This window comes from Alligator sinensis, unplaced genomic scaffold (genome assembly GCF_000455745.1).
Source record: "Alligator sinensis unplaced genomic scaffold, ASM45574v1 scaffold585_1, whole genome shotgun sequence".
Lineage (NCBI taxonomy): Eukaryota > Metazoa > Chordata > Crocodylia > Alligatoridae > Alligator > Alligator sinensis.
Window position 1 is genome coordinate 655296 of NW_005842530.1, and position 21847 is coordinate 677142.

The window sequence follows — 21847 nt, forward strand, 5'->3', positions numbered from 1 at the left end:
ATATCCTAATTTGTACACCAAATTATGTCTCTTCCCATTAAACTTTCTGCAAGACTAAGTCTTGTAATTGGGAACTAAGTATGCGAAGGCATACATCATCAGATATTCACATGAGGAAGGAGAGCCCTTGGGTATGTATGTTCCATTGCCCATTTAAACTAGCCTACTCTTTAGTAGTTATTGTAACAAATAGTAGTGACTCCCTAAATTTTCCATAGAGTTAAAAATCACTGACATTTTACACAGAAACTGTCTGAAGGAATATTTTTATGATTAATGATCATACTTGCTGCTTCTCCTTCAGCATTGTTTTTTTTCTGAGAGAATTCCTTGAAGAGAGATTTTTTTCAAGATGGTTGTGATCTCTCATTCTCAAAGGGAACGAGGCTACTGTAGCTTAACAAACATGATCCCCTTCCCCCTTTCAAATGGCTGTTACCCTCTGTTGCTTCCAAATGGAGTGAAACTAAAATGCCTTAGGTTAAGACAATAGCCTTTGGCAGTATAGGGAAGTTACCATCTTGGCTTCACTCATCCATGTTGAAGAATGCTTATTATGCAGCTTCTACTTAAAGATACACTTTTAAACTTTTAAGTACTCAATGCCGTTTTTATCTCAGTCTTCACAGGCTAGGTCAGCTTCCAGACTATAGCACCTGGCAGCACAGTTTGGGGAGGAGGTGAGCAGCCAACAATAGTGAAAGAGAACAGGTTAGGGACTATTTAGAAAGTCTGGATGTGTAGAAGTCCATGGGAGTGGACATGATGCACCTGAGGGTGCTGAGGGAGTTGGCTGTTGTGATTGCAGAGCCACTAGCCATTATCTTTGAAAACTTGTAGTGGGAAGAAGGAGGATCTAGGGAATTAGAGACCAGTCAGCCTCACCTCAGTCCCTGGAAAAATCAGGGAGTAGGTCCCCCAGGAATCCATTAGTGAGCACATGGAGGAGGCCTGGGGTGGCACGGACGTTAAGGCATTTTGTTAACCGTCCAGAGGTTGCAAGTTCAAGGCCATAATGGACGTGTTCATGGCACAGCGCCTGGCAGATTCTAATGAATCTACAAATTTTAAATACCATATCTCACAAGGACATAAGAAAGGAAAGCAGCTGGAGGAGAAGGTGATTAGGAATAGTCAGCATGGAGTCACCAATGGCAAATCATGTCTGAACAAACTGATTGCCTTCTTTGATGAGATGACTGGCTCTGTGGATGTGGGGAGAGCAGTGGATGTGATATACCTTGACTTTAGCAAGGCTTTTGACATGCTGTCCCACAACATTCCTTCAAGCAAGCTAAGGAAGTACTGGTTAGATGAATGGACTGTAAAATGGATAGAAAACAGACTGGATCATAGGGCTTAAAGGTTTTTAATCAATGACTTGATGTCTAGTGGGCATCCAGTATCAAGTGGAGTGCCCCAGGGGTCAATCCTGGGGTCAGCTGTGTTTAATATCTTCAACAACCTGGAAGATGGCATAGAGTGCACCCTCAGCAGGTTTGCAGATTACACCAGGCTGGAGGAAGTAGCAGGTATGCTGGAAGATATAGCTAGGATTCAGAGAGACCTCAACAAATTGGAGGACTGGACCAAAAGTAATCTCATGACATCCAGTAAGGATAAGTGCAAAGTCCTGCACTTAAAGATGGAACAATCCTGTGCACCAGAATAGGCTGGGGACTGACTGGTTAAACAGCAGCTCTGCAGAAAAGGACATGGGGGTTCTGGTTTAAACTGGATATAAGCCAACAGTGTGCCCTTGTTGCAAAGAAAACCTATGGCGTACTGGACTGCATTAGTAGGACGGTTGCCAGCCTATCGAAGGAAGAAATTATTTCCCTGTATTAGGCACTGATGAGGCCACCTCTGGAGTAGTGTGTCCAGTTTTGGGCCCCTCACTACAAAAAGGAGGTAGACAAATTGGAGAGAGCCTAAGAGAGAGCACTGAAAATGGTTAGGGGGTTGGGGCACATGACTTACTAGGAGAAGCTGATGGAACTGGACTTATTTAGTCTGAAGAAGAGAAGGCTGGGGGGTGGGGGCGGTTAATAGCAGTCTTCATCTATCTGAAGGGGGTTCTGAAGAGGATGGAGCTGGACCGTTCTCAGTGGTGGCAAATGACAAAACAAGGAACAATGGTCTCAAGTTGTAGTGAGGGAAGTTTAGGTTAGATATTAGGAAAAACTTTCCCATGAGGAGGGTAGTAAAGCACTGGAACAGGTTACCGAGAGAGGTGGTGGAATCTCTATCCTTGGAGGCTTTTAAAGCCCTGCTAGACAAAGCCTTGGCTGGGATGATCTAGTTGGGGATGGTCCTGCTTTGAGCAGGGGGTTGGACTACATGACCTCCTGAGGTCCCTTGCAGCCCTCATTTTCTATTATTCTATGATTGTATATGTGTATGAAGACTGATATGTGTGACAAAGGACAGGGAATTCAACCTTCACAGCTGTGGCTGTGTTGAATTGCTCTGTAGTGAAGGGAAGCAGCCACAGCATCTTGATGGATCTGGCCCTAAAAGTTAAAATTAAAATAGTTGTTTAAGGTGGATACAACATATCTTCAAATTATTAAATATTTCATATGGTAACACAGCTTTGGGTTTCTTTTTTAATCACATATGACATTTGTAACTGGTTTTTGTTTTGTTTTCTAATGTAAATTCCCAAACAAAAACTGTGAAAATGGAGATAAGGCTGAGAATACATATCAGCAGTTTAAGGGTAAGCAGGGGCTTTGTAACTGTCCCTAACTAGAAGAAGCCAAAGATAAGAGTTAAATATGGCAAGATAAAAAGGAGCAGCCAGTGCACCCAAACAACTTTATCTCTGCCAGGTATTGACACTATGAAAAAGGAAAAATGGAAAAAAAATGGATTTTTAAAAATTGATTTAATTTAATCTAGAATTATAAACTGAGATGTACACAAATAATTTCTGTATGTTTATTTCATGATGTCATGATAGGGCTGATTTGATAGTTGGCTTAATTTATCTGCCTCATATATTTGAACATTTTCCCCCCCTTTAAATGGTTTATTTAGAAATCCTTTTATAATAATATGAAAGTTCATCCCTGATGGGAAAGCTCCATTCTCATGGTTACAGGCCATGTTATATCTCATTTTGAATTGAATGTTCAGCCAGCTGGATGATCCGATTGGCTGAATATCCACGGCTGCTTGATGCCACAAATTAAATGACACAGGCTAGTTTGCATTGCCTTTGAAACCATTCTGGCTGCAGCTTGTGGAAGTAGCCAAAGGACTTTAGGAAAACAGTAATGCCTGCTTTGTTTCCTTCAGCATTTTGGGGTACCTCTTAAGGCACAAACCAAATTTAGCAAGTTGAAAAATGTGAACAGTGGTTATGGTCAAATACATATAATTATGATATTGCCCTTAAACTCTGCTCTGTGAATCTATGTTTGCATTAACCTTGGAGCAGAACATGCACTGTGTTTTCCCATATGCAAAAAACAATCTGCATGCTAAAAAGAACCTTGCTTTCTATGTCGGTAGTACAGAACAAGAGCAAACAAGTGGAAGGCGCTCACCTGAGGAAGTGGAGCAGCAGGTATCTGTCACAACAGTAGCAGCTACCTCTGCTACAGTGTGTGGAGGGGGGTCGGGATTTTCTCTCCATTTACAGGATAAGTAAAAAAGATCCTTACAGATACAAATTCCATATACCTACTATGGACAAAGCAGAGCTCCAACTTTCTTTGCACAATGATGCGTAAACACCAAACAACCAAATATTAAACAGGAGGTTTTTGCCTTTTCCCAAATTGTAAGTAGAATTTATTCCTGCCTTATTCCCACGTGTTATCCATTCAGAGTGAAGATACGTATGCTAAACTTTGAATGTTGGACATTGTTGGGGAAGAGGGACAGGACAGATTGACATGGATATGCCCAGTTTACATACTCTTTCCATTAGCATGCACTCTGTACCACTGTGAGAGACCAGATACATGTGGTCTGACCCACTATGGCATTTCTTTTATTGTTATATGAACCAAGCCAGCCCAAATCAGCAAATACAAAACAGCTCAAACAAGACAAATAATTAAGAGTCTGCTTGAATCAATCTTCAGGATAAAAATATCTGTGTGTAGAAGTATAGTAATTTGGACTCTGCTGTCCTTTGTGGTCTATCTTATGCAGAAGGTTGGGATAGATAAACATATTGGTACCTTTTAGTTTTATAATCTATGGGTCTGATTTTGTTTTTATTGTCCTGACTCTTATGGAAAAGGCCCAGCTGCAAATTTTTAGGCAGGGATGCTGATCTGTTGAAATCAGAATGTATTTCAGGAACACAAAATTCTTGTCCAAATTTATGAAAAGATGGGATTGAAACATTTTGTTTGAATAAAGTCAAAGCACTTTTGTTCACTTTATCCTGCCAACTTTTGTATTATATTTTACTACAGTTTATGAGATGTTATGTTATATAGTATAAAAGTCAACAAGATAAAGTCAACATGATACTTTTTGACCTTATTGAAAGAAAATGGTTCAGTAAGATAATTTCAATCAAGTTTCAATTATTTTTGGAAATTTTGTTTCACAGGAAATTTCAACATTTTGTTCTGATTCAGGATTAAAGGAAAATGTGGAATGTTGAAATATCTGGTAGAACTTCAAGAGCTTTGACCAACTCTGTTGTGAAGTCAGTTATGCCAGTGGAAAGTGAGTGCCAAAGTGGGTATAAATGCTTCCAGGTCAGAATGGTAACATTATATATCCATTTTGCTAAGATTTAAATGACCCCACAAGACACAAGGGAACCAAATTTTAATGTCAGAAGGTATCATTATGACCACCCAATCCATATTTTGGTATAATACAGTCTATAAAATGCAAAAGAGTCCAGTTTTTAAATTTATACTTCTATTATAAATTCAGGCCATATGAATCTCTGACCCATTCAGGAACAACAAAGAACAAAATCTAAATTGGTCTTAACTGGGTTATGGAAATAGGCCACTTTATCTTTAGAAACCTTGACTAGAAAGTCATGGGGAAACAATGTGAATGAAAAAAGGTTTTAATCTATTTTGCTTCTTTTTATGGACTTCTGATTCCTGATTAAAAATCATGTCCCAGGAGCTGTGTGCTTTCTTGCCTGGCTTGCTAAACTTATTCTCCCAAAGCACATGCTTTTATAATCAACATGATGTAGATTTATAATCTAGGTCATCATATGAACCATGATTTGTTGTTTGCCATTAGTTACTTTAGTAAGGAAAGCGTCTCATTAGAATACTGCCTTTGACAAATTTCTACTTATCCAGTGTGGAAACATCACCTGTTCTGTTGTCTCATTGTTTCATTTAGTTCCCCATAAACTGGGCAGGGAATTGAATTTCAGGCATTGCAGGATGGAGAGATAATCACCGTCATCAGAATACCAGAAGCCCGGCTACTTCTGGGAGGTGGTGGGGAGGTGCCAAGGAAAATGCCTTTGCTTGCTATGCTCTGGCACGAGTGCCGGGGTTTGACAACCCTTGATATAGATCAAGACAGTCCCTGCTCTAATAAGTTCATATTTTACATGGATAAAGTAGACAAAAGGTAGAAAAGGAAAGAGAGGCTCAGAAAGGTGAAATTACTTACCCAAAGTCATAAAGTATGTTGTGACAGTGAAATAGAATCTACATTTCTTGACTCACATGTTGGGGATGATATTGGATGTAATGTTATCCAAAAGTTTTCTGACTTTTGTAGGCTGTTTATTTTATAGTTATGCAGCTAAATATGGACATGTGGACCTATCACCATAAAATACTACCCTTTTCTTCCACTTTCCTTTCAGGATTTTGACCTACTGTCTTACTGTAAATCAACCCCACACTACTGATAGATGCTTACATTCTTTAAATGCGAATTAATATTGATCTGGTTATTGTGAATGCATTTGTATTGGAGGAATAAAAAAAAATCTGTCTGCTACATTTCTCTTTTAAAAAAGCTGTACCTGAAAAATCCTCATGGTGAGAGGAAAAAAAAAATGCATTTCAACACATTAAAACTGTCAAGGGTATTTAAAATAAATGATTTTAACCAAAATGGCTATTTCTAAGCATCCTGCTGTCAAATGCCATCTGGTTGGAAATCATCATCATTTGTGACTTTGCAATGTGGGAACCGAATGTCAGAGACTGTCGATGCATTTTCCATCATGCTCTAATTTGGGTTGAGCAAGATTTCTATTTATTCGCTTTGCTCAAATATGGTATGGTAATTTTATGATTTTTGCTATTAAGCCAACATTACAGTAGGATGGAAACTGTAATCAATCTGAAACCACATCTTCTGGGGTTGAGATTTTGTCAGTAACAAGGGTCAAGCTTTATCAGTACATATGGATTTTCAAGGGGAGCCCACGTGCTTCTCAAAGCGTTTTGGATGATTCAGATGTGTTCTCTCTGAATCACCCAGTTAACCACGAATACACCAGCTTGATTTTTAGGGGCAATGAAGGTCCTGATTCCTTTTGCCCATCTGTTGTGTTTGTGGCCTATGTCAAAAGAATTTTTGGGCAAGCTTGTTTAATTATTTCTACCTATCTAGGCCTCTCTGTCCCTCAAATTCTCATCTCCCTACACTTACATCAGCTAAGAGTTTAGTGATATTGTCTTTTATTTTAAATATTGTTTGTAAATTTCATACTCATGAAAGAGAGGAACTGATTGTATGAGCTAAACTACTGTGGGAAGATGTTCAATGTGGAGTCTTCTGTAATGCTTAGTCAAAACAGTCCTGATCTTGGTTTTCTTATTAGCAGAAAGTCAGTCATAACACACTGTTGCGTGATAGTTTTCTGCAGTGGAACAATCTGACAGGTGCATAAACTGCTCCACAGACCAATTTAACATCTCTTCTTAGGAAAATGCGGTGAATGGAGAACATCTGTGGCTGGAGACCAATGTTTCTGGGGACCTGTGTTACCTGGGGGAGGACAGCTGCCAAGTCAAATTCGCGGTGAGTGATACAATATCAGATTTCTGTATGGCAGACCCCCCACAACTTCTGTTTCTCCACCTTCCTCCATCCCTCCCAAAATAAGGCTCAGATCTGAGTTGTGGGCTGAACCAAAATGGAATAGAAAATCAGCTGTTTATACAGCCCTAATTTGTCCCCTCTCCCCATTTTTTTTCTTTTTTGGTCAAATCAGTAATAGTATACAAAACTTAGGTTAGACTTGTGATTATTTACTGGGTCTTTATTCAAACAAACTCCCACTAATTTCAATAGAAGTGACCTTCACAAAAAGTCAGTAAAGGCTCTTTAAAGGTTTAGCTGTTGGAGATAGCATAGGCCTTTACAAATCCACTGCACGTTGTAAGTCAGTTGTGTGACCCCACTTTTACAATGGGGTATCTCCATAGGCAGATCCAAGATTTTGAAAGGGCAGTGCAGAAGCAGCAACCAGCACTGCAGGGGTGGCTGCACCCGTTTCCAGCTTCTTCCACCTCTGCACCAGGGCATGGAGACCCCACCATAGGAAGAGCAGCCTGCATCTTTATTTAAGTCCCTGAAGCTAGAAAGAACGCCCCCCTGCTGTTGGTAGCCCTTCCTTTTCCAGCCCACTTAGTAACACCTCCTCCCCTGCCCTCCCATTCCCCACTCTTCCTCTCTACTTATACCTCTAGGTGCAGGAAGGGGAGGACCACTCATTGAGGCAGCTGTCCCAGCCTCTCCTGTCTTGCTTCAGCCAGGGATCCAGGGACAGTGGTGGTGGCAAATTGATTCTCTTGGCTGCTTCCAAACTGGCAGGGAACACCTGGGGAGACCAGCAGGGAGAGGGAACCCACCTGCTGCCCCTGCTGCTGCTGTCCCTAGTAGAGCCCGGCTCTCCATGTAGCTGTTCCTTGCAGCCCTGGCTCTGGAGGTGGGGCTTCCTACACAGCTGCTCCCTGAAGCCCTGGCTGGAGCAGAGCAGGAGTGGCTCTGGGATTCCCCTGCCCCCTGGTCAGTCTGGGACAGAGACAGCAGCTGGCAGACCTCTCCTTCCTGCAACCAGAGGCCTAAGTAGAGAGGGCAGAGGGAAAGTGCTACTGAACAGAGATAGAAAGGGAGGGGGTGCTGAGATAGTGGGATTCCTTGCTGTTCCCAGGACTTAAAGTCCCTGGTTGCTGCTCCCATGATCCGGACTACACAGGGGATCCAGGCTTCTGGGTCTATGGGGAATTGGAGCTGCCGAACTACACTATGGAAAGTGGGATGTGACTGCACCCCATCTGGATCCATCCCTGGTTATGTCCACTGAAATCAAAGGGGTTGACCTGACATACAGCTGGACTCAAAGGAGTGATATTGATCCACTGACTTCAGTTTTCTTTATGAAATCTTTGTGGATGTTATATCTGAATGCAGCCAACAGGCCCAGAAATGTGGATTTGTATTTAAAATACTTCTCTGTTCTTAAATGCCTGGGCTTTTCTTGACCTGACTGAGATTCTTTTCTATTTTAAGGTTTAGTGTATTAGCTCCTTTTGGAAGAGAAAGTGAGGAGTATCTGCTAGTATAACATAGTGTAATGTGTGCAAGTTTCAGGTATCGGCAAAAAGAATTGTAGATGGAGTTTAGAATCTGTTAACTCTAATCATGTTTTGCTCAAATCAAGGGTGTCAAATATCTGGCTTTGCATGCCAGGTGTGTTGCATGGAACTGCCCTCCCACCCGAACTGGATCAAGTACCTGTGGTGTCTGCTCTGGTTGGTCTGGGACTGTGCCACACAGAGGGCCTGCTCTAGCCAGTTCAGGCCCATGCTGCATGCAATGCCTACCCCAGATTGGCTGGAGTGGGTGCTGTGTGTGGCACACTTCAGGATCAGCTGGAGTGGACACTGGATCCAGCATGAGTGTGGGACTGGCCCCATGAGGCTGCCACGTACAATGCAGGTCCTGAAGTGGGCAGTGTGTGGTGCGTGTCCTGAACTGGCCAGGGTGCTGTGTGCGGCTTGTGTGTTGGCTCCTGCACACAGGGCTGGTCTGGTGTGTGCCTCAGGTGGCATATAGGTCAACTTGAGACCCATAGGAAGCACCAAGTGCCAGATGATGGTGCTCTGCAAGCCGGTTCTAGCCCATGGGCCATCTCTTTGACTCTTTTGGATTAAATTGATCCATTAAACACAGACTGCTTTTTTTTCTATGGTGGAACTAGTCTCTTTATACCTATTAAATGTTCTTCGGTCCGGTATTTTTAATGGAAAAGTGGCAAGAAATAATTAAGCTATACTTGCATTCTTGGAAAAGCAGTATAGAAATTTTCATAAAAGTTAGGTCATAGCTAGATATGAAGTCACCCTTTTTGAAATAAGGAGCTGATACTTTGTATAAGTTGGAAGAGATGGGAATTACTGGGAGAATGATGTAGCCAATAGTCCTTCAGTACTATCGATTGGAATTGGTATTCCAGCCTCCTCCATTCAAGAAGTCAAAATCCTGGCTTGTGAGATTAAAAAACAACAGCAAAAGCGTGTGGAGATTTATTTTGGGGGGAGTTTGTTTTAGTTTGTCTTTTGGGTATATTTGCTTTATATGCCCAAACCTTTTTGTAGCAAACGGGAAGGCTGGAGATTTATTTTTTTTATTAAAAAAGTGAAAGCTGAAATGCTTATGCAATATTATGAATCTGTCAACTGAGGATTTAAGAACAACACCAGAAATAGAAAGTTTTTTCAATAGAACTGTGGGAGTTGACCAAAGTGTAAGTTTATCAGCATTGTGCTAGCGTATAGCAGTGGTCTCTTTACCATCTGGACCTCAGGAAAAGTATAGAGAAAACTTTAATTAGAGACCTGAACAACTTGAATTGAAATTAATGTGAAAATCTGAGCCAATTCAACCTTAACTTACTGTATGTTTGCAATAATTTTACATGTCAAGTCAGTCTGTAAGCAAAGCTTCTATTAAAATGACGTGTGTGCAATTTGTTAGATAAAATATGGGTGAGAAGAAGAAAAAATGTTGTGGTAAAAGGGCACAGTCTGTTGACTTTTATTGGACTTTGATATATAGGATTCATGACAAATTATTCTGAAAGGCTTTATAAATTAGCAAAGAAAACCAGGCTATAGAATTTAATAGAAAATTTTGCCCCCACTATAAAATCCTGTTTGGTTGATTTAAAAACATTTGGTAGAAAGGTTATTTTCTTGAAAGTTTCCTAAGATTTTTTCCACGCCCAAAGCATTGGCCAAGCTTATCAAATTCAGCATTGTGTGTGATGAGAAGGTGGGAAGTTCTGTTCCTTGTTTGACTTGAATCATGTGTTTTTTTTCTGTCTGCTTCCCTCTTCCTTCACTAGTGATGCACTTTACAGGGTGTCCCTATTGAGAGAGGCCTATGGTCAAAATGTCACCAATAATTTGATTTACTGCCTAAAAATAGCCTTAGTTCTCTTTTTCTAGTCCACAGGCCAGAGCAATATGTCCCCCTCTGTATTACTACCATTTCCTTTTTACCATGCAGCATCAAGTAATTTTTCAATATACAGATCAATCAGATTATCAGGAAATACCAGAAAACCCATTGTATACGAAAGAGGAAAGAGTAATTTGTCCAGCCTGTGATTAATATTGTACCTCCTGTGAATAACACCTACCTGTACACACTCATGCTTTTCTTTCCTGTTGCAGAAATCGGCTCTCCGAAGGAAGTGTGCTGCCTGTAAGATTGTGGTCCACAATGCATGCATGGAACAGTTAGAAAAGGTAAGAAAGCGCCACCTACTGGTATATTGAACACAGACTCCAAAATTAATCTGTTACCAAGCTTTTGCCTGAAAACCCTTTGAACCCAAATTTCTGGTGTTTTGAATATATTAGTATGATTTCCTCAGACGATAGATGGAATTGATTGGAATTTTTAAAATGCTTTTCTTCAGACTGCTCCAACTTTTATTTGAGCCTAATTTGCAAAACATGAACATTTCCACCCAGGGAAACCTATAACATCTTTCTAGTCTCCTGTGCAACATGAAGTTTCATTTCTACCTGGGAGAAATATTACAATCTGTGCATTCTCCTTTGCCTGAGGAAGTGTGCATGAGCCCAAAGGTTTGCAAATAAAGAATTTTTTTGCAACTATTTAGTTGGTTTAATAAAAGATATCACCTCTACCAAGAGTTCTGAATACTTTCTTCAGAAGCCTTTAAAAACCCCAAGAAACCCCAACATTGCAAAGTGTTAGAGGAAATGCAGCTCGCAAGTCATTTGGTAGATCACATGACAGGCACGGGCACCAAGGAGACACACTAAGGAGTGGTTATACATTACAATTAGTATGTGTTAACTTTAAGGAATGTTAGTTGGCATTAGTGTTAGTATGTGCTGTGAGCACTTGCACATTAAGGCTAGGGATAGAAGTTACACATAAACCGGTTTAAGTGATCAGAAACTGGTTCAAATCTGTAACACAACAGAAGTTCCATGCACTTAAACTGCTTTCAAAATGGCTGAAACTGGTTTAAAATAAACCTGGTTGGATGTAGTATCAGACTGAACTGATTTAGGCCAAACTGGTTTATGGAACTTCTGTCCCAAATCCCTTACCAGTTCAAGTTAACTCACAGTCCCCCAGCATCCCAGGATGCTTTGAGCCCTGGGTTGTGCTGTCTGCTCCAGTGGAGCAGGGTTGGCCCTACCCCTCTGCTCCCTAGCTGGAGCACTGTCACTGCTCTGGCTGACTGGGAAGCAGGTAGGGGGTAGGGGTGGGGAGAACCTGGCTCTGGACCCCAGGAGGGATCTGCCTGGTGGGGAGGGGGTGGAGGAAAGCAGCCCCTCACAAGCTTTTCTCTGCTACCTGGTCAAGCAGAGGGTGGGGGTATAGCCAGGCACTGGCCCTGGTCAGCACACTGAGGCAGAGGGTGGGGAGGGAGGTTTAAACCTCCCTCCCCACCCACACTGGACCCCAGCCAGGGTCTGTATGGTGGGGGTGAAGCAACCCCTGACAGGCTTTTCTCTGCTCAAGTAGAGAGCGGGGGGCATGGCCAGACCCTGGGCCAGGCTGGCATGCTGAGGGGGAGGGGGGATAGTGGGGTTTAAACCCATTTCCTTGCCCACATGGGATCCCAGGAAGACCCTGCCTGGGGTCTCATGTGGGCAGGGGATGGGGTTTAAGCCCCTTTCTCCCACCTGAGGTCTGGCCATGCACGCCTCTCTCTGCTCAAGCAGAGAGTAGGGAAAAGCCTGTCAGGGGCTATTCTGCCCCTGCCAGGCAGACCCCAGTTGGGGAACTGTGCGGGCAAGGGAGGTGTTTAAACCTACCTCCCCTCTCTGAGTGCTGACCCGGGCAGGGGCCTGGTCACATCCCCCACCTCTGCTTGAACAGGGAGTAAGGGAAAAGCCTGGCAGGGGCTGCTCCCCCCAGCCCTCCATACTCAGCTGGCTGGCCATGGCCTGGCCATGCCCCCTCCCCCCTCACCTCATATAGGGATGGCGGAAAACCCTCAGAGGGCTTCTGTCCCAGGTTCCCTCCCTTCCCATCCGCAGTGGCCGAAAGGCTGGAGGTGTGCTGTAGCACTCCCCAGCTTCTGGCCTGAGTCACCACAGGCATGTGGCTGCATTTTTGGAATCAAAAGTGAATGTCTGTTCACTTGCTTCTTGGTTCAGTCTACTCAGTTTAGATTAACCTGCAAAGATTGAATCATTTCAGCCTCAGGCTTTTGGATTATCTGCACTTAGCCTAAGGGTTAATACCCACTGTAATGTGCACTGCTCTGACCTGCCCTTAGAGGTCTGGCAAACAGAAGCAGGGGGGAGAACTGCCAAGTTGGCTCTGTCTGCATGGCTCACTTGCTGTCTGGGGCAGTGTAGTCACAGGAATGAGTTTGCAGCTTGGATTGGGACCCCATCAGCCCCCAGCAGTCTACACTGGGCCTACATCAGGCCTGCCAGCCCCCTGCCTCCCCAGACTGGATCCCTGTTGCCTTCTGCTGGCCTGGATCAGGTCTGTGTTACCTGTCTTCTACCCCAGTTCAGGCCTGCTATTGGCCCAGATTGGGCCCAGCCCCCCACGCTGGCCAGGTGCTTATCAACTGACCACTGCCTCCCCAGATCAGATCCTGCCTACCCTCTCCCACAGCTCCCCATTGACATTTGGCTGCCAGCACTGTCCTGGTGGAATAGGTGGGGAAGGGGAACCCAGCTGCTTGCACACTGCTGTTCCTGCTCTCTGCATTGGCATCCACCTGGAGATGTGCAGTGGCATTGGTGGGTGGGTGGGTGGGTGGGGTCTTTTCCTTGCCTGCTCCCCCAGGATACTGCCAGCAGCCACAGCTGAGTGGGGAACTAGGGAACACAGGGGGCGAGGGTGAGTTGCAAGGGTTGGGGGAGGGCAGAGGGGGAGCCCTGAGGGCTGGGTGGGGAATGGGAGGAGGGGGTGGAATTCTTACTTTTAAGGTCCCTGTAGCTGCCCTTGCTGTCACATGGGGGAAAGAAAGTGTCCATTTGGGAATGGCTGGGAGTGGTGACTCCTGGGATGTTGGAGGATTACGCCCAACTTGTCTTGGGCCTGTGGAGCTGTGTAACATGGCCGCAAACGAACTGCCTAAGATGAGCTAGTTCTCTGCCCTTGCTGGAAGAGGACTATATCTGAGATACTCAGAGGGCACCTAGCTCATATTTTCCTGCCCTAATGTGTGGGTGCTCCTGTTTTAAGAGCCTGTAACACATCTTAAAGGTAATGTATAACAACACCCTAAGTGACTTAATTAAGGTCACATAGCATGTCAGTGGCAGAGAATTTAACTTGGGTTTCCCAGGTTCTAGGCTTGTACCTATATCATGGTTATCCTCTCTGCTTCCCTTCCCAGTGGGAGACAGAATGTGCCCTGTTACCTACCCCACCATATATTTGCCACTCATAGAAGCCCACAAGTAAAACAACAGCACTCAACTGATAACAAGTAACTAGTAAAAAGAACACAAGAACTACTGCTACAAATAGTCTGTCCTTCTTTCTGTCTTTTTCAAAACTTTAGGAGTTTAGTACCTAACTTTAGGAATTGAGGTACAAGTGGTAATATAAAGATCTCTTGCCCTGGTAAATAGTTTAAACTTTTTGGCATTCAGCTTGCTTACAGTTCCCCAGAGATCTGTCTACAACCCCCAATATAGCCCATAAAAATATTGATCCTAAAATGACGTCCTCTATCAATGCATCTTCATCTGCTGGTTATACATTTATTTGACTATAAGATAACTTACAGTCTTAGGACTATATGTTAATTTAGGAATAATTTTGTTCAGTGGAAAGCATGTGGGAAAATCATGGACTGACTATAATGAATGGGAAGAGAATGGGCCTGTGGACTATGATCCCCATTACACTGGCTGTCTGCCCAGAAGTAGTTAGTTCATTAAAGGAAAGCAGAGGCAGTCATTTAGGAAGAACTTTTTATTTACCCTCCACAATTTGGATTTGTTTTGCCAAATGTCCCAGTAGTCATCACTTACAAATTTGTTGAGGCTCCTTTCTTCTACCCACCCTTCTCTCTCCCTCTGCCCCAGTGAAATTAGCTTTACCACTTTCAGGTTGCCATACCCAAAGTTAAAGTAAGACAAATGATGACTGAGTAATTTTACCAACAGCAGCAATGATTCCCCAGTTTTCCGCCTACTGGTAGTGTCCGAACAAGTGGCGACTGCACTTAGAAGCTGACTGCATTAAATTTTAGGTTGTTAATACTGGGTGACCGCGTGTGACATTCACTTTGTTGCACAAACGGCTAGTTTCGTGCCCCTGGAGTCTTGTCCAATCCACCTCTAGGAGAGAGTCTCACACACAGGCTGGGTCCAATTTCAGATTTATTGTTTGCAAACAAGTTCGACAAGGGAGCTTAATTTACTCAAATCCGTGTCGACCCCAAACAGAGTCTGGGGTTTCTTTTTATAGCTAACATAAACAAAAGATTCTAAAGTGTCGCGTAATTATTGGCAGCTCAAGTATTACGTCTTATAACATATGTCTAGCAGGTACATGTTCTATGACGGTTTACATATATGTCTCATTTACATCTTAAATCTCCTCCCTGGGGCCGTCCTTAAGTCCATTTCGGTCATTCTTCAGTTAAGGTCTGAGTTTTTTACATCAGCATCTCTCCCTGTCCCTCTTCTCTTATCTCTCGTAAGGAGTTATTTGTTGTATCTGTTTCTGGCTATGTCTGCAAAAGTCTAGTGCTACTCGTAAATCTATCATTGGCCTACATACCTTAGCAGAAGCAAGTGTGATAATATGCAGAAGCAATTATGTAGTGAAACTAAACAGTTCTCAGCTGTGAAGCCTTTGTGTAGGGAGATGAGACATTTTTACCACACAGCTGCTATACAAACGTTATTGCAAAATCATAATGACTAGATTATAACATATTTTTACCACAGCTTCTCAGCAGAGGGCTATCACAAGGTCCACATATCTCTTAATCTTGATTTCAGTCCTGTTTCCTGGCACGAGTGGTGCATTGACCTTGTGTTTGACCCTGTTCCTAGGGTGAATTGTGGCTTTTGCAGCCTACCAAGATTCCAGAGTGAAACAAAGAATAAAGGCTGCAGCTGAACTGCGTTAAAGGAATGCCAATAGGACTGTGGGATTAATTTGTTTTTACATAAGATTTATTTCCAGTAACTCTGTTTCCTGATCTGTTGTTTCTAATGCTGTCATTTTACAACACTAAAAAGGAAAGGCACAGCTAGTTTATTTGCGATGGAGATGGACTGTGATGCCTTTATTTTTAGATGCAGCCTCACTGCCTTCATAATGAAGGACAGCTGAACAGTATATTTCAGTATTCTACACTAAAGGCCAATAAAAGTAGAAAATACTTTTATTTTTTTAGTCCTGCATCATCCTTTCCCTTTTGTTCGGTCTTCTCATTCTCCTATCCCTTTACCCTTTCTGCATCCCATATCCTCCTTTTTTTCTCACAACCTTTCATTTCATCTGTTTCCGTGGCACCCCTGCCTCTAGTTGCTTCCCTCCTTGCCTATCTCTATCTTTCTTCTTAGTTTTCTAATAACATATTAAGTTTTCTGAAGGCTTTTATTGGCCATCTTCTACCCTTACTTGCTCTCAGAGATGAGGAGCAGAACTCATCCCATTGTAGGTTCTGCTGTGCTGGCTAGGAGATGAAGGTGGGCAGGAAAAGTAGAGTGGTCTAATTCAGGGGTGGAAAAATCTACCTACCCACTCATTCAGGATGAGATACAGCACTTCTCATAGAAATGACAACACCTTCTGTGGAATCCAAAATTTCATTTGAGCAGGAGGAAGGACTGGATTTTCAAAAGGCACGGAGGACTTAGATGCCCAGCTCCCACTGATTTTAAAAACACCAGCTTAAGACCCGTCTGATGGCCAAAGTATCCCTCGTAGTGCAACCTATGAGTAGATGCAGGTAGTTAGCCAAAAAATCTTGTCTCTCTAAACTAGCTAGTCTCTATGGTGCTGTTCTGCCCTACTTTCTCCCTAATGCAAAGCAAATAGGACTCCCAATTAATTGCAGTTAATGGGTGCAATTGACGCAAAACAAGTTAATATATTAATTTTTTTTAATGAGCATTAATCTCACACACTTTGACCAGTGGTGGGCAAAATTGGGCCAATGGCAGCTGGGCAGAAGATGTTGCTCAGCATGGGGAAAAAGCGGCCACTCCCACTCGCTGCTGCTGGGCCTTTCTTGCTGCAGCCACCTGGAGCCTATGTCCAGGCTGCCTTGAGGCTTTTCTCTGCCACCATCACTGCCCAGCAGGGCTGTGGTGGCAGTGCAGAGGCACCACAGGGCAGCCCAGGTGTGGGCTCTGGGAGGCTGCAGCAAGAAGGGCTTGGCAGAGGTGAGGGGCAGGGGCCACTTTTCCCCTGCGCTGAGGAGCATGGGGTGGGTGAGCTCCACATGGGTGGATGAGTCTGGAGCAGGCATGGGGTGAGCTAGGGTTAGGGCTGTGTGCGCGGGTTCCAAACGGCTGGTCTGCTCTGGTTGGCGGGAGTGGAGTCTGGAGCGGACGTGGGGAGGGCTGAGGTTGGGGCTGGGACTGTGTGCTGTTGGTGGTGGTGGGGAGGAGCCACAGGGCACACAAGCTCTGGGATGCTGGGTGGATGGGAGTGCTATTTTTAACTGCAATTATATTGGCGATTAATTACGACTATTTTTCAAATCTCACAATTAATTGAGATTAATTTTTTTAATCGTTTGTCAGCCCTAAAAGCAAGGTTAAACTGATGCAACACTGTATTCTTTAGGGAAGGGAAGACAGGTTAAGAGGAGTTACTGAACAGAGAACTACAGCTTTAGTAACGTGACTTTAGTAATGTGGGGAGGCAGACTACAGGCTGTGTTGGCAGAGGCAAAGTAATTTTGCTGGACTCAAAGACGTTTTTTTCTTTGGTTTTAATAGGAATTTTAGAAGCCTGAACCTAATGACATGTAATGGAATCATTCTCATTCCTTTTATCGTTGTGTTTGTTGTCAGCATTTACAGCTGGTTCTGAGTCCCACTTGTGCCTCCACATGATTAAAAGGATTCTCTGTGACCATTTGTTTTTCATTTAAATGGCAGATAAATTTCCACTGCAAACCAACTTTCCGTGAGGGGGGCTCCAGATCTCCAAGAGAAGTAAGTAGATTATGGCAAATGATTGCTTTCCTAATGATTTGTGCACCTGATGCATCTATGTCTGGAGATGAAATGGTGCTTTTAGATTCAATGGAGCCTTTGAAAGAGAACAAGTCCCCTTTGGGACACATTCTGTTCTTCACAGTGAATTTAAAATTAATCCTAGGCAAACATCTGCATTAGTTATATCAACAGGATCCATTTCTCCTTTTTTGTTCCTCTCTCCTCATTCATTCATCCATATTATTTTTTTAAATCCCCATTCCTTTACTTTTCTTTTTAAATATTCTTTTATCCTTCCTTATTTCTTGCCTTTAAACTAATTCTTCTGTTTTATATTTTCTCTATTTCCCTCCGTTACTTCTTTTCTTTAACATACTCTTTTGGGTCTCATTTTTCAATTGCATTCTCAGTATTTAAGACTTTCACTATTCTGCAGAGTTGAAAACTATAAGCCAGCAAGAAATGAAAGTGAAAATTCCAGGTGTGATGTTAATATGGCACATTATGTATAGTGTATGCTCTTACATAAATATTAATGACATAAGTAGTAAAGAATGCATTTTACAAGGAAAATAAGCCAATGCAGCAAAGCAAATAGAGTTGTTGACGTTCTAATATTATAAAAGCTTTAGTCTGTCTGTCTGTCTGTCCACAATGCTTTATTCGCACTCTGAGTGGCTGACTGAAACAGCCAGAGTGCTCTACAAGCGTTCAACAGGAGACGGTGCGATGGAGTGCCGCCACGACGGTGAAGGGGCAGCAAGGACTGTTTGGAGCATGGGGGAGGTGAGACCCATGCTCCAAACACCACTGGCCTTGCCACCCCCACCCCGCTCCCTTCAAGTGATACCGAGGATGAGAAGTGGGGGTGGGGCTGGATGCGGGGGGACATGGAGCTGCTAGGTCCTGAGAAAAACTGGCAGGGATGGGGAGGCAGGGAGGAGCATGGGAGGGGGAGGCAGGGCACAGTGGCAGTGCCCCGACAACAGCCCCGAAGGGGGAGGGATTGGGCTCAGCCCCCAAGTGGTGGGGGCAAGGGTGGGGGAGCGGGCCCGTTCTCCACCGACCAGACAAGAAGTGGGGGCAGGGCCGAATGCAGGACTCCATCTCTGCCCGCCATGATGGCAGGGAGTGCGCCACTGCCACCACCAGGCCCCCACAAAAGTTGGCAGAGGGGGGACATGATGACAGCGCCCTGCTGCCACTGGGCCCTGCCAACAGCTGGGAGGGAGGGAGGGGAGTGGGGAGGGGAGGCAGGTGAATACAGGCTGGGTGGACCTGGAGTGCGGGCGTGCGGCAGTGTACCCGGATCACAGGGGTGCGGGGGGATTGGCACCAGCCCTGGAGCACAGGGGTGGGGGGGAGTGGCACCAGCCCTGGAGCACAGGGGTTGGGGGGAACTGGGCCTGGACTGGAAGCGGTCGGGTAGAGGAGGAACAGGTCCTGCATGTGTAAAAGACTGCCTCCATGCCTGTTTTGAAGTAGGTCAAAACCCTGAACAATCAGACCCAGGATAAGTCCAGTGTCTATTTTTACCATTAGAGAAGCTAGATGCTTTCAGCTCAGTAGGGCTGTATGGGAGTCACTCTGGGGTACTGTAGAAATTGGCTGAAGTAGTTTCAGAGCCATTGGCTATCCCCTTTAAGAATTCTTGGAGGTCAGTGATGTCCTGGATGATGTCCTGGAAAAGGGCAAATATAGTACCATCTTTAAGAAAGGGAGGAAGGCATATCTGGGAAGTTACCAATCAATCTGCCAGATCTCAGTTCCTGGAAAGATCATCAAGCAGGTCCTCAAGGAATCTGTTGTGAAGCACCTAGAGGACAGAAGGTGTTCAGAAGAGCCAGCATGGATTTATCAAGAGCAAGTCATGCTTGACCAATCTGATTTCTTTCTATGATAAGGTGACAGGTTTTGTGGATGGGGGAGAGCAGTGGATGTGATATACCTTCACTTTATCAAGACTTTTGACACTGTCTCCCATGACAGTCTCATTAAAAAGATAAAGAAATACAGCCTAGATGAAAGTACTGTGAGGTGGATTCATAATTGGTAGGATCATTGTGCTCAACAAGTCATCAATGGCTCAATGTCTGGCTAGGAGAAGGAGGTTTCAGGTAGCATTCTTCAGGGGCCTCATATTCTTTAATGTCTTCATTAATGATTTGGATGATGTGGACTGACTGGCTAAGCAGCAGCTCTGTAGAAAAGGAATGCAAAGGTTACAGTGGACAATAAGCTGAGTATGAGCAAACAGTGTGCCTGTGTTATGAGAAAGGCTAATGGCATACTGGGCTGTATTAGTAAAAGTGTTGCCAGCAGATCAAGGGAAGTGATTATTTCCCTGCATCTCTCACTGGTGAGGCCACATCCGGAGTAATGTGTCCAGTTTTGGGCCCCCCCACTAGAGAAAGGACAGATGGAGAGAGAATCCACCAGAGTGCAATGGAAATGGTGAGAGGACTGGAGCATATGACTTCTGAGGAGAGGCTGAGGGAACTGGGCTTATTTAGTTTAGAGAAGAGAAGACTGAAGGGCTGTTTAATACCAAACTTCAATTACCTGAAGGGTGGTTCCAAAGAAGATGGAGCTAGACTGTTCTCAGTGGTGGCTGATAATAATAAGGAGCTATGCTCCAGCAAGGGAAGTTTGGATTAGATATTAGGAAATACTTTCTCATGAGAAAGGTAGTAAGGCATTGGAATAGGCTATGGAATCACCATCATTGGAAGTTTTAAAAACCCAGATAGAAAAAGCTTTGGCTGGGATGATCTAGTCGGGACTGGTCCTGCTTTGAGCAGGGGGTTGGACTAGATGTGACCTCCTGAGGTCCCTTCCAGCCCTAATTTCTTAAGATTCTATGATTCTCACAAGTTACTTGTGCTAACTAGATTAAAGCCAACAGTACTGGTGAAAACTATGACACAGACTTCAGTGCAAACTGTACAAATCCATCAGAAACTCTGGATGTATCCTATGTTTGCCAGTCCATGCTATTGCATTTGCACTACTAGTTGGAGTAAAAATAAGGCAAGGAATGCTGACTCATGCTACAATCAGTCTCATTTGCTCTGTAGATGTACCCTAAGGGGTTGGTGAACATGCTTAGGCACAATGATGTTTAGATATTAAGGCATTTAAATTGAGATTGGCCTAGAAGATAACACTGCTTTAACAAATGAATTTCCTGTTTCTAGAGGGAAACAGATTTGATTTCTGTGGATGATACTAAGTTGGATGGAGTTGCAGACACTCTGGAGGCTAGGGCTAGGATTCAGAATGACTTGGGTTGACTGGAAAAATGATCTGTGGTCAACAAGATGAAATTCAAAAAAGGACAAGTGCAAAGTCCTGCACTTGCGCCACAAAAATAGCATGTACAAATACAGGTTGGGGAATGAGTGACTAGGGTGCAGTACTGCACAGAAAGACCTGAGGGTTACCTAATTGTGTGTGCTTGTTGCAAATGAGGCCAACCATGTGGTGGGTTGTATCAGCAGGAGTGTCACTTACAAATCAGGGAAAGTAATTCTTCTACTCTATTTAGCACTAAGGCGTAGTGTGTCCAGTTTTGGGCCTCACACTTCAAGAGGAATGTGAACAGTTTAGAAAAAGTCCAGCAGAGAGCAACAAAAATAATTAGAAGCCTGAGAAGCACGTCTTATGAGGAAAGGCTGAAAGAACTGGGGGTATTGAATCTGGAGAAGAGAAGACTGGGAGGGGGTGGGGGTGATTTCTTAACAGTCTTCAAATACCTGAAGGGTGTTTACAGAGAGGATGGAGATAAGCTTCTCTCTGTGGTTGTAGGGGACAGGACTGGGAGTAGTGGTTCCAAGCTTTAGCCAGAGAAATTGAGTTTGGAGACTAGGAGGCACTTTCTTACTCTGAGGGTGTGGTCAAGCTTGGATAGGGCTACCTAGAAAAGTTGTGGAATCTCCATCCTTGGAAATTTTCAAGAGCACTTTGAGCAGACACTTGACTGGCATGGTTTAGTGAATTTTGCCTTGAGGAGGGGACTGGACTCCTGGCCTTGTGATGTTCCTTCCAGCCCTACTTCCTTTGATCATAATTTCCTAGCCTTATTGACAAACCATTTTGATAATGAGTCGTCAGAGGATGGGATCAGATTTAGGAGGTGGATTTCTTCAATATAAAGTGTGGACTTGACTGAGGCTTCACTCTCAGCTCACAGCAGTGTACCACACATAGTTTTGAAGCCC

The 21847-nt window shown here is 43.8% G+C and overlaps 1 protein-coding gene across 2 annotated transcripts in view; it reads left to right on the forward strand.

Annotated features, from left to right (window-relative positions):
- DGKI (diacylglycerol kinase iota) overlaps nt 1-21847 on the forward strand; it is a 251167-nt gene that overhangs the window by 65473 nt on the left and 163847 nt on the right. For both annotated transcript variants that reach the window (XM_025213468.1, XM_025213469.1), the window contains exons 3-5: nt 6895-6990; nt 10653-10727; nt 17568-17624. In XM_025213468.1, coding sequence (XP_025069253.1) covers nt 6895-6990; nt 10653-10727; nt 17568-17624 — 228 coding nt within the window. The remainder of the gene's footprint in view (nt 1-6894; nt 6991-10652; nt 10728-17567; nt 17625-21847) is intronic.